We start from the raw sequence: 13,905 nt of genomic DNA on the forward strand, positions 1-13,905 counted from the left end.
GAATGATGATATCCAGCTGAGGACCCTGGGTGTGCCATGCCCATACTCACCAGATGTGAGCTCCTGGGATGATTCGGCCAATAGGCCACAAAGTAGATTTGGTCCTCAGAGAAAAAAAATATTTTTTACAGTTTAAAAAATGATCGCATGCCATTTGTTCGTGATTTAGGCTTCAGCGTGTCCTATCTTTTTATTAATTGCTTGTGCTCCATGGTTATTTATCTGTTTCGCTGGATGAAAAACTTCTATTCCCAAGAGGGGGAGAACGATACCTCTAACCGAAGACTGAATAACTCTGCCATGGTGTAAAGAAGGGCAATAAAAATTTCTCATGTCCTTAGAGGATTCTATCAACACTAGCTCTTTTCCATATATTGAAGGACGACAGCGATCATAACCCATTTTGCTATATGCCAGGATCCTTCTATTGCATATGCACAGATGGAATGATAAAGTGATGGCTATAATTTTTATACTATGCTAAGTGGATGACAATTAAACGCTTGTGATTTGTTATAATAATAAAAAAAAATGTGTGCTTGGGAGATAAATGATATGTCTGTGTTTAGGAGAATATAGTCTTGTCTCCGAACGTAAGGTGATGACTAAAACAAGATACATGTGTGTGAGGAAGTTATTGTTAATGTCAAATTGTTCTGTTCCCTAAATATGTGTCAAAAAATTGTTCTGTGTATACGTCTGCATGACAAATGGGTAAATGGCTAGTATAAATGTTATGTTTATGTATGTCTGTTCTGACAGGCCCACCCAACTTGACTGTTGAATTGGGAAACCAACTCAGGGAACCCCCCCCCCGATTACTGATGCCATGCTGCACCCCTTTGGTGACATGCAGCACAACGTGAGGTTTGCCGACACTGGCTACAGCTGGTCTGGCCAGTGTGGGATTAAGCTTATGTTCTTAAAATCATAATGGCGATCTTCCCTTCCCTCACTTTAGGCCCCATTTCCTTGTGACTTTGGTTCCCCTTTGGTCATCCCCCACCAAAACTGAAAAAAAAAAACCTAACTATTATTTTTAAGGCCACTCGAATAATTAAATTCATATGCCGTGCATTGTGTATTGTGTCCGTAAATTGCGTGTGTTCTTTGGTCGATTTGCCTTTTGCTGGACGAAAAACCCAAGTTTCTGGGGGGGGGGGTGGAAACCTTGCTATCTACGCCTGAGACCGACTAACTCAGCCCCGGAGTGAAAAAAGCCCATTAAAGTTCCTCGCATTATGGATGGAATTCGAATCCGGACCTTTCCCACCCGGTGTGGGGGAGGATGGTGAGGATACCACTATGCTACACGTGCAGTCGGCCAGCCCCCACCTCTCAACCCCAAGTTTTTGCTGGTGGGCATTACCACCTTAAATCCCACCCCTCTGTCAATTTAACTTTCTAATTTCCTGGTGGATGCCTCCCTATCATCCACCCTCTTTACCTTTTTTTTGAGCGCCTCCGTAGCCAGGTGGGAAGGAGCAGCAGTGCGTAGCACACGCTTCTTGATTAGACCGGGGTTCGAGCCCGTCACCACCAAGTACGGAGGATGCGGAAATGTCAGGGAATGACCACCGCATTTCCCGGAGCAATATGGCCTTAGTTGCTAATGCTCCTAAAAACCAAATAACAACAACAACCTTTATTTTTTCTCCAAACTCAAACTATCATCCCACGCTCCTCTTACAATAAAAACTTCCTGAGTTTTTTCCCACTGGGGGCGCTTCCTGCTCAGGCGATGCCCAGGGTTCGTCCTAGCCAGAGACCTTTCACTCCCTACTGTTCTACCCACCTTCCAGTGGTGCTGGACGGATCCCGAGGCCACTTGGCTAGAGGAACAGCAGACCAACATAATCTAATGTTATATGATGCAGAGTACACAATAAACACAATAAATGTATTGGCACATCAATGCCATGATGCACCAATACATTGTGCCTCATGGCATTGGCCCTTTTCACGCAACCCCTCTCCTTTTCACACACAAACACATACACGTGTGCTGTAACGCATTCCTAGAAAAAAATAAGCATTTTATTATTATTATTATTATTATTAGATATATGGTTCAAGGAAGCGTTCTGTTATTTTTTGGGTACCCTGAAAGAATGTGTGTGTGTGAGAGAGAGAGAGAGAGAGAGAGAGAGAAAGGGTAAGACGTAGAAGGGAATCACCAAGAAGGAGAAGAATGATGATATTCAGCTCAGGACTCTGAGCCCATACTCACCAGATGTGAGTCCCTGCGGTTGTGTTAGAAAATAAGTGACAGATAAACTAGTAATAATAACAAGAAGCAGAATTTTTGAATATTTCCCCTGCTGATGTAGATTCTGAGTTCTACATCGTTTGATGGCCATTAGTAACAGCGCATCTTTACTGAGAAATAAATTAATTCAAGCAATTTTTATTTTATTTTTAGATTATAAATTATGCCATAAATTTCATTTAACTATTCTAGAATAGAGGTTTCAATTTGGTTGAACTGGAACTTTTATCAGAGTTGGAAGTGATGTTATGGAATTTCCCTTTGTATTTTATCACATGTCGTCCCACTTCAATCTTACTCGTGGAATGGATCGTGCTACAGATGACCCGTTTTATTTTTATTACATCTCTGATATTTAATGATACGCGTGTACTGAGATCACCATTAACTTTTTGTGTGATATTTAGTTTACGAAGTAAGATTTGTAGGGAAGGAGATAAACTCTTGGGAAAGGTAAGTACTTTAGTAAGATAATTTTCTTATTTTATGTGTTTGGTATTTGGCATATTCTTTAGACATTTTGAGTTTCGTTTCTTGAAGTCTTATCGATGTAAAACTGATGGGTTATTGATAGTTGGGTATGTAGGGGGGGGGGGGAGAAACGATACCTGTTTTGAAACTGAAGGTAATTGAAAAATGATACTTTTTAGTGAACAGCTTTTCAAACACTTTAAATAAACATTCTCACACGTGGTAAAATGCGATTTTTTTAAAGTTAAATTTTTATTAAATGGGTTATATGCTGTAGTAGTAGTCACGTGTGATGCAAGAAAGCAAGTGTATGAGCTTATGCAGCATCAGCCAAAAAAAAAAAAAAAAATCACACCATTCCCTCCAAATACCTGGCCAGTTCCTCCTTAAATTTATTCAAACTATCAACTTCCATCAACTGTATAAGGAATAAATGTAAAATATGGCGTAGAGGAAATTTAATTAATTTGAACTGTTGGCGGTTCAAAGAATTTGTCGAGGGTTCACGCATTTCAGTCAATAAATTGAAAATGTTGTGTTTGTGTATATAGTAGTGGAGGTTGGAAATTATGTGAAATAATCATAAATAAATAATTTCTTATCTATTATTATCAAATTGTCAAAATTGGCATTGTCTTGAGGTTTAGTAACTCTTATCTGGTGAACAAATGTATATCCAACCGAATAACATTGTAGTATAAGTCTAGTGTAAAAAACAAATAAATTCAAAAGTCATTTTATTTTTAAGCAAGCAAGGACTAACTTTTAATTCTCCAATTTTTAATTGTAATTCCCAGTACGAAAATTCATTTATATTTGTTTTGTTATTACAGTACATGAAAACTTAAGTGGGTGATGAGCATGGTCAGTTTTTAGCTCATCTTATGAAAATTTCTAGAACGTTCCATGGAATTATCCCCCCTCCTTTTTTTTTTGCAGTTTATCATTTATTTTATATATTTATTTTTATATTGATTTTCTCAAGGTAGTAGAGAATGAGAATGAAAAAGACCTGCAGGTAATAATTGCATATATATGCTGCTAGGCCAGCTCATGGTGTTTTTTTTTTTTTTCCATTGGTATACAGGAATTTGCCAGCAGAGACAAGGAGGTAATTATTCTGCTGTATAAGGCAATGGTTAGACTACATCTCAAGTATTTGCATATACAGATCTGGAAGCCTTGTTTTTAGAAGGATGTTGATTTGTTGGAATGGGTGCAAAGAAGAGTATTAGTATTAAGAGTATTAGTTGTCTGATGGCATGGGGGAGTTTCCCCCATGTGATTAGTGAGAAAAACGGCAAGGTACTCTTACCAGTAAAGAGGCCTCCGTAGCTGAGTGGTCAGGAGAAAGAGTGCAGTAGCACACGCTCTTTGAGTAGACCGTGGTTCAAGCTCCTGACTGCTAAATTCGGTTGAACTGCCAGCCCACACTGGACTAGCATGGCAGATTATGGTCCATTTCATTCGATATGAATTGTTGAGAAGGCTTCCATCCTGCAGTGGGTTGATAATGGCTGCAGTTTACTTTTTCTTTTTACCAGGAAAGACCAGTTCTGCAAATTTCTTTGGAAACTAGGCACCTGTAGGGAGATCTGATTGAGGGAGTTAAGGCTTTGAATGGTTTTTTGATGGCATCCTTACTCTTGCTGAGATGGCACACATAAAGGGGCATAAATTTAAATTGAGGAAGGATCACTGAAGGATCGATGTGCTGAAAATTTGCTTTTGGCCAGAGGGTAATCGAAAAATTATTAGAGAGGGCAGACGGATAATGTGAGAAGTGCTTTTCTGGTTTATTTTTTAATTTACCTTATTATAGTATTTATTTATATTTTTGGTGATGCTGTATAAATTTTCTTCCCTACACTGTTTCCCAGTACTAATACTAATATAACAAATGTTAACTTTATTCCTGAAGAACAGTAATAGAACTGGGATTGCAAAAGTGTGGGCTTGAGGATTGTGAATTTAAAAGAAGAGCTAGTTTACTGTGAAATAAAACTTATGACAGCAGAAAATTTTATTGATTTTCAGTGAGACTTAAGATTTTGAAACATTTACTTAGGATACAGCATACCATTTTCTTCAACTCCCCCCTTCCCAGTTATTCTATGAGTCCACTGAGCTCTGAATTTGTGCTGCCATACAAAAATTCTCCCAACATCAGATAGATTGATTGAAAAGCATGTCACTTATTGTAGCTTTTTATGGCGCCTCCGTAGCCAGGTGGGAAGGAGCAGCAGTGCGTAGTACACGCTTCTTGATTAGACCGGGGTTCGAGCCCGTCACCACCAAATACGGAGGATGCGGAAAGGTCAGGGAATGGCCACCGCATATCCCGGAGCAATATGGCCTTAGTTGCTAATGCTCCTAAAAACCAAACCAAGTAGCTTTTTATTTTTTCTAGAAATTTTTGGTGCAAGATCAGCAGATGTAGTGCTTATTTGCTGTACTTTAGATACCTCTGATCTTTGACTAAAAATCGCTGTAAAACTGCCTATATGTATAGAAATGTACTTTTGTGCTAATGTAATTTTTATCCTGAATGATGGGATGATTGGATACTATGATGTGTCACAAATGAACTGAATGCAAAAAATAATTTTGATATCATATACTTGGATTTCAGGAAAGCTTTTGATACTGTTGCACATGGAAGACTGCTGTACAAATTGGAGAGGTATGGCATTAAGGGTAATTTGCTACAATGGATAAAAGGATGGTTGAGTGGGAGACGGCAGAGAGTGGCAATTAATGGACACTGCTCTTCGTGGACAAGTGTTATTAGTGGAGTTCCCCAGGGTTCAGTGTTGGGCCGATTGTTTTGTATATTTATCAATGATATTGATGAAGGTGAGCAGAGCTTTTAGATGAGCAGAAAACCGACTACACTATTATTATGGGGGACTTCAATGCTAAGGTTGGAAAAAGACAAAACAGTGCAGAAAGGGGAACTATAGGAAATTTTGGAATTGGTGAAAGAAATGAAAGAGGTGAAACACTTGTGGAATTTCCAGAATCTCAAGGATTGTCAGTAATGAGCACTTTTTTTTCAAGAAAAGGTTGAACAGAAAGTGGACATGGAAGAGTCCAAATGAATTAACAACTAATGAAATCGACTTCATCCTCACTAACAAAAGATATATCACGAATGATGTTACCATCCTGAATAAAGTAAATGTTGGAAGTGATCACAGAATGGTAAGATGCACACTTGATATAGATAAAGGAAAGGAAAAAACTGACTCTAGTAAATAATATGAAGGTCTTTGAGATAACAGAAGAGGAGAAAGAGCAGTTTGTACTGGAACTTAAGAACAAGTTTGAGCTTTTGCAGACTGCTCAGGACCAAGATATCAATGAGGAATATTAGAACTTTCTGAAAGTGATTAATCCCAAGAAACCTATAGGGAAAAAAGAATTCCAAAGAAGAAAAAATTAGTCAAGAAACACTTGTTATGATGACCCGAAGGCGACAAATAAAAGCAAGATAAACACTGACAAGGAGAAAATTGAGTATAATGAGTTATGCAAAGCCATTAGAAAGAGACTCAGAGAGGACATAAGAAGATTTAACACAAGAAAAGTAGAACAAGCATTAAGGGAAAACAAAGGATTTAAATCAGCAGCCATGAGCAGTAATACAGAAAGACAAATGATACTGAAACTGAAGAATACCGATGGTATACGTATAAATAGCAGAGAAGGCATAATTCAAATAGCAGAAGACTACTATAGAGAATTATACAAGGAGCGAGGGAATGATTCCAGCAGTGGGGAAGATAGATCGCAAATTAGCAACACATACAACATATCCGATATTCTTCCTGATGAAGTAGAACAGGCGTTGAAGAAAATGAAGGCTCAAAGCCCCGGGGGAATATGAAGTTACTGTTGAGTTGTTAAAATTGGGAGGAAGAGACATCACACAACCTCGCAAGGCTCTTTGCAAAATGCATTAGAAAAGGTGTGACACCTAAGCAGTGAAATAATGCAATCATAGTTTTACTTCATAAAAAAGGAGATAAATTAGAAATTATAGACCAATTAGCTTGTTATCCCACATCTACAAGTTCTTCACAAGGGTCATTACTAACAGATAGTAGTAGTGTCATGTGATGTAAGAAAGCAAGTGTATGAGCTTATAGAGCATCAGCCAAAAAAAAAAAAAAAAAAAAAAATCACACCATTCCCTCCAAATGCCTGTCCAGTTCCTCCTTAAATTTATTTAACCTATCAACTTCCACAACGACAGATGGAGGTTTGTTCCAGCAATTAACCACCTGCTGGCTAAAGGCAAATTTCTGCACATCTATTCTGTATCTGTCTTTTCTTAATTTGAATTTGTCCCCTTAGGTTCATAATCTGAACAAGTGGAAGGATCCCATCAGAATTCAGTGTGCTCATCCCATTCAAGGCTTTATACACCTCAATCAGATCACTGTGCAGGTGCCTAGTCTCCAGCCACTGCAATTTGCAGAACTTAAGCCTCTCTTGGTAACAGGATCCCTTCATTCCCCTCACCAGTATTGTTGCCCTTCTCCGTACACGCTCAAGCAAATCTACGTCCTTCTTAAAATGAGGCCTCCAGACCTGTACGCAGTACTCAAGGCATGGCCTGACCATTGCCTTATACAGAGGGACAATCACTTCCTTCTCCCTGCTAGCAAAATTCCTATATATCATTGACAAAACCCCATGACTTGCCCTGGCATCCTGTCTGCATTGCTCAGAAAACTTCATATCTGACTGCACAATTATTCCTAGGTCTTTTTCATTTTCTACCATCTTAAGTGTAGTACCACACAGTTGGTACGTTTCTCTGGGGTTACTTCTACCCATATGCAGTACTTTGCATTTGTCAAGGTTAAACTTCAGTTGCCACTTCTTAGCCCATCTGCCCAAATTATCTAGATCCTGTTGCAGTAGCATGCTGCCATTATTGTCATTAACAACCCTGCCAACCTTTGTATCATCTGCAAACTTCGACACTAAGCGTGATATACCTTCATCAATATCATTGATAAACATACAAAACAAGAGTGGACCCAAAACCGAACCCTGTGGGACTCCATTAATAACATTAGTCCACGAAGAGCAGCACCCATTAATTACCACCCTCTGTCTTCTCCCACTCAATCATCCTTTTATCCATTGTAGCAACTTACCCTTAATACCATACTGCTCCAATTTGTACAATAGTCTTCCATGTGCAACAGGGTCAAAAGCTTTCCTGAAATCCAAATAGATTAGCATTAGTAGAGGCATTTGATGCAAGAAAGCAAGCTTATGTAGCATCAGCCAAAAAAAAAATAAAAATAAATAAAAAATAACCACTTCCACTTCACCCCTCTGTTTGTTCGAAATACCTGTCCAGCTGAGCCTTAAACTTATTTGGCTATCAACTTCCACGACAAGGGATGGAAGTCTATTCCAGCAACCAACCACCCGCTGGCTAAAGGCAAATTTCCTCACGTCTATCCTACATCTGTCTTTCCTTAATTTGAATTTATGCCCTCTCAGGTGATTATTCTGAGCAAGAGGAAGAATCCCATCAGCATTGAGCATGCTCAAACCATTCAAGGCTTTATACACCTCTATCAGATCACCTCGCCGGTGCCTAGTCTCCAGACACTGTAATTTGCAAAACTTAAGCCTTTCTTCGTAAGAGCACCCCATTGTTCCATTCACTAATCTTCTTGCCCTTCTCTGTACTCGTTCCAGCATCTCTACATCCTTCTTGAAATGAGGCCTCCAGACCTGTATTCAGTACTCTAGGTGCGGTCTGACCATTGCCTTATACAAGGGAATAATCACCTCCTTATCCCTTCTAGAAAAATTCCTATATATCATCGACAATACACCATGAGCTACTCTTGCAACCCATCTGCACTGCTCAGAAAACTTCATATCTGCCTGCACAACCACCCCCAGGTCCCTTTCATTCCCTACCACTGTCAGTGTAGTACCACAGAGTTGATACGTTGCTCTGGGGTTGCTGTTTCCCATATGTAGTACTTTACATTTGTCAATGCTAAACTTCATTTGCCACCTCTCAGCCCATCTGCTCAACCTTTCCAGATCCTGTTGCAGCAGCATAGTGTCAATATGTCCTTGACAACCCTGCCAACCTTCGTATCGTCTGCAAACTTGGGCATTAAGCTTGATATACCATCATCAGTATCATTTATAAATACAGAAAACAATAATGGACCCAATACTGAACCCTGAGGGACTCCACTAATAACATTAGCCCACGATAAGCAGTGTCCATTGATTACCACTCTGTCTTCTCCCTCTCAACCACCCCTTTATCCATATCAGCAATTTGCCTCCAATGCCACACTGCTCCAATTTGTGTAGCAGTCTTCCATCTGCAACAGTATCAAAAGCCTTTCTAAGATCCAAGTATATAATATCAAAGTTATTCCCTGTATCCAGTTCTTTTGTGACTGCATCATAGTATCCAATCAAATTGGCCAGGCAAGACTTCCCCTTAACAAAACCATGCTGTGTCTGAGCTATAATTGAAGTCTTGTCTAGATGATCCTGCAGTGCTTCTTTAACCAGTGCCTCCATTAATTTTCCAGGAACAAAAGTTAAACTAAAAGTCTATAATTACTTGTCGCCCTTTGATCCTCCTTTGTGAATTGGGGTCACATTTGCACATCTCCAGTCCATGGGTACTTCCCCCGAGTCCAAGGAACTCTCATAATTATGGCTAAGGGTTTGCTTACTTCCTTTTCTGCCTCCTTTAATATAACTGGATAGATCCCATCCACCCCAGGTGCCTTTCTTGTATTTATTTTCAACAATTTCTCCTTCACTTTACTCTCAGTTATTACAAGATTCTTTAGCTTACTGCCAGAGTTGAATACACCTCTGGCATTCCCCTCGCTGAATAACTCCTCATGTGTGAATGTCGATGCAAAACATTCATTCAGTTTGTTAGCTACCTGATCATCAACAGTTGAACCATCGATATCAAGTTGACCAATCTGATTCATCCCCTTCCTTCTAGAGTTTACATAAATAAAGAACTCGTTGCATCCCTTGCCAAAGGTTTCTCATAATCTGCCTTCGCCTGCCTAACCTCCTTTGTAACTTGGTTACAGATCAACTTGTATCTATCATAGGCTTCTGTGTCACGTGTTAATTTGTATGTATCCCATGCATTTTTCTTCTATGCCATATGTCTCATTAGTTCATCTGACATCCACTTAGGCCTAAACCCTGAACAATATTTCTTAGTTGGTATGTAAAGCCTAGTAGCTTCCAAGATAAGTTCTTTGAATGCTTCCCATTTTGAATTTGCTGTTTGTAACATCATCAGTTGGTCCCACCCTATAGAATTTAAATACTGTCTCAGTCCATCGTAGTCGCCTTTACGAAAGCAATAACCCTTCCCTTTACCCCAAATGGTAGTTACCTCTTTGAGTAAATCCCACTTCAGCACACTGATCACTGCCACCTAGTGGTTCCTCTATCTGCAGATTCTTAATGCATGAAGAATCACTACTGATAATCAAATCAAGAGTATTACTCCCTCTAGTTGCCTCCCGAACATGCTGATGTAGAAAACAATCATCCAATAAATCCACAAAAGCCTTTCTAGAGTGTGAGTGACCAGCCCCCAAATTCCAGTCAATATCTGGGAAATTAAAATCCCCCATTATAAGACTCTCTGATTTACTGGCCCACTCTATTTCCCTGTACAGTCAGTTTCTTATTATACTCATCAGAGTCATTAGGCCTATAGCACACTCCTACTCTCAGTTTTGATCTCCCAATGCTTATGTCACACCAAACTGACTCGACACTGCACTGTCCAGCAATGTCGACTGGCTTCACTTCCTTGGATTTTATGTACTTCTTAACTAATAGCATAACCCCTCCTCCCTTCCTACCCTGTCTATCCTTTCTGTAGACATTGTACTCCCCAAATTCCAGTTCTGCATTCCTTATATCTGTGTGACACCATGTCTCTGAAATCCCCACAATATCTGCCTTTGATGTTTTGAGCAGTACCTCAAATTCATCATATTTATTTACTAAACTCCTAGGATTGGTGTACACGCAGGTATACATGCACCTGTTCTTTTTCTTAGCTAACCTAACACAACCTGTGTTTATTTGTACCCCAGTGATTCCCAGCAGTCTCTGAAATATCCTGCATCTTATTTTCCAGGCTGCGGCTCATTCCAATAGGAGCAGTGCAAGAATCACTTTCACCTCTGCGAGTGGCTACTGTTAATCTATTAGTCCTTGTATCCCCCCGATCTAGCAGTTTTCCGACCCACCTAACACTGCCTCGATAGCATCAGCAAACGTTCTTGCACCCTTTCTATTTAAGTGTATCCCATCCCTGTAGAAGCAGTCCCTCCTGTTAACAAGTACAGACCAGGCTGAAAAAAATTCTACCCCTTGAGCCTTGCACAATCCTTCCAGGGCCGAATTGAACGACAGGGCTCTCATCATATACTCCCTCCTATCGTGTCTGGGCAGAATTGCAGACACTTTCAAATTCAACCCTAATACATGCACCTGTTCCTATTCCTAGCTACCCTAACACAACCCATGTGTTTACTTGTACTGCAATGACTTCCAGCAGTCTCTGAAATACCCTGCATCTTGCAGTTGAACAACTAGTGATAGGTCACAAGTGGGACAGCTGCATCTGGTCGACGTCTGTAGTGTTTGTAGGGTGTCTTGTAACACAACAGCAATACAACAGTGGCCCAGCTAATCACCCAGTATGACGTAGCAAGACCAATATCCACATGGACTGTGTGCCAGGCATTAGCTCATATGGTCACTGACTGCCATAGCCTATCACAGGTACCCATGCTCACTGTGAGAACAGTATTTCTAAATGTTCTTTGATACAAGAAACTGCACCTTGCATGGGCATGTCAGCACCCACGCTGGGCCATTAACATGCGGAAATCTGTTGCCTGGTGTGATGAATCCTGTTTCTGTCTCTATCATGCTGTTGAGTGTAACCTCATTAGGAGAAAGCAACATGAGGCCATATCACCTGATGCATTGATGGTGTTTGGCAGGCTTAAGGCAGTGCTGTTATTTTTTTGGGTACTATTTTCATGGCATGCCCTGGGTCACTGTTATTCAATGGCTCAGTGGGAATGCCTTCCTTTTGATTTGTGCTGACCAACTATAGTTCTTTATGATAGCAATATATCCAGACAAGTTCAGCATCTAAAAAGACAAAGCAGCATGCTACAAGACCCTGCAGGTTGCTGGTTTCTGAAACATGGCAATGAATTCTCTGGGCTCCCATGGCTGCTCATCTGAACTGATCTCAATCCAATTGAGCACGTTTAGGGCCTAGTGGAAAAAGACTTTAGATGTTGCAACCATCCACTTGACAATGTGCAAGCATTACTGGAATACATTGTGTATGAGTAGCACTAATGTAGAGTTCATTCCTAGATTTATGGGCAAATGGTGGGCCATGAGGTATTAGGTAGGTGTTGCTAATGCAAAGCTAACAGTGTAAATTTGTACACAGTATTGGCATTGAGTTTTGTATCTATAAAGATAAGTTTTATATCATTTGAAAGCCTTAACTAGGCATTGAGTTTATGGCATTAACCAGAATTTAATGAATTGATTTTTAAATACAAAATTAATTGATGCTTTTGCACAGATGACTGACTTTGTAAATCAGGATATTTTGAACACACCAGTAGGAGTTGGACTAGTAATGTTAATGGGCAATAGCTTATGATGTGATCAATACATGTTGTTGTTGTTGTTGTTATTATTATTATTATCCTTTGCAAGGAAGCCTGAGTCTTATGCTGCACCAGCAAAAAAAAATTCTCTTTTTGGCTGAGAGAGAGAGAATCACCAAGATAAAGAAGAATGATGATATCCAGCTCAGGACACTGGGTGTCCTGAGCCCCTGGAGTTGATTTGGTGAAATCCAGCTCTGGGCAGTTTTTTTTTTTTCCTACTCTCTTATTGTTCCTTGATTATTTTGACAGAAAAGAAATTGAACAAGGTGATATAATAAAAGCCTATCACTGGGAAGGCAACTTACTGATTAAATAAACTGCCACTGAAATTGAAACTGGAACATTATTTTTGACCTTTATATTACTGAGTTATAGATAGAATGAAACCAGACCAAATCCCAAATTAGTTTTTAATTACAAACCTACAGACAAGAGAGATGTGGGTCAACCAAGACAATGATGGCGAGATCAAGACCACCTCCAAGAGCTACAACCGAACGGGTCTTAAAAGACCTAAGCTGGACCAGGTTTGCGATGATGATGATATTACTGATTTTTTAATTTGGTAATAAAATATATTTGAAAATTTGATTTTATTGAAAGATATTTGAGAACCAATCTCATTGACCTTCTCTGTACCTGTTCCAGCAGCTCTACATCCTTCCTAAAGTGAGGCCTCTAGACCTGCATACAATACTCAAGATGTGGCCTAATCATGGCTTCATACAAAGGGATAATCACCTCTTTATCCCTGCTAGCAAAGTTTATGTATATCATTGACAAAACCTCATAAGCTTTCCTGGCAGCATCTGCATTGTCCAGAGAATTTCACATCTGACATCACAATTACCCACAAGTCTTTATCATTTTCCACTCTCCTGAATGTAGATATCACACAGTTGGCATTTAAATTTGGGATTTCTGCTACCTATGTGCAGTACATTGCATTTGTCAATTTTTTCATTATAACTATATTTTTGAGAATTTATTGGGTATCATATTTTTGTATATGATATATTGTGCCAAATACATGTGGTGTAATCATGTGTAACAAAAGAAGGAGGATACATATGTTGCTACTTTTTCAGCTATGGATGATATAATCACAGCTGAGGCTTTGGGTGCCAACATCATGTGGATAAGCCATGCTTCAGAAACACTTATGAGTAAATTCAAGAGAAAGGTCAGTGAAAAGTACCAGGTTACTCTAGGTGAGAAATTCTTATCACATTCTCCTCTCTTGTAAATTTTCAATCTTAAAAGAATTTATATTATCATCTGCTGAAAATAAATTTAGAGATATTTTAGTAATTTTTTGTATATATTGTTTAATTTGAATGACCACTAACATTAATACATATCAGTAAGGCAATTCATTTGTGGAATCTCTATTGATATTATACT

General features: G+C 39.3%; 1 protein-coding gene across 1 annotated transcript in view; it reads left to right on the forward strand.

The window, feature by feature from the left end:
* Nucleotides 1-2,651: 2,651 nt before the first annotated feature.
* The window catches only part of LOC150090206 (acetoacetyl-CoA synthetase-like), a 93,283-nt gene continuing 82,029 nt past the window's right edge, over nucleotides 2,652-13,905 (forward strand). Inside the window, exons 1-2 of the mRNA XM_090369019.1 lie at nucleotides 2,652-2,722; nucleotides 13,590-13,712. Of these exons, the coding sequence (XP_090225145.1) occupies nucleotides 13,592-13,712 (121 nt within the window). The 5' untranslated portion in view covers nucleotides 2,652-2,722; nucleotides 13,590-13,591. The remainder of the gene's footprint in view (nucleotides 2,723-13,589; nucleotides 13,713-13,905) is intronic.

The sequence above is a fragment of the Mastigoproctus giganteus genome, chromosome 2 (genome assembly GCF_048544385.1).
Source record: "Mastigoproctus giganteus isolate SK-2022 chromosome 2, ASM4854438v1, whole genome shotgun sequence".
Taxonomy (NCBI): domain Eukaryota; kingdom Metazoa; phylum Arthropoda; class Arachnida; order Uropygi; family Thelyphonidae; genus Mastigoproctus; species Mastigoproctus giganteus.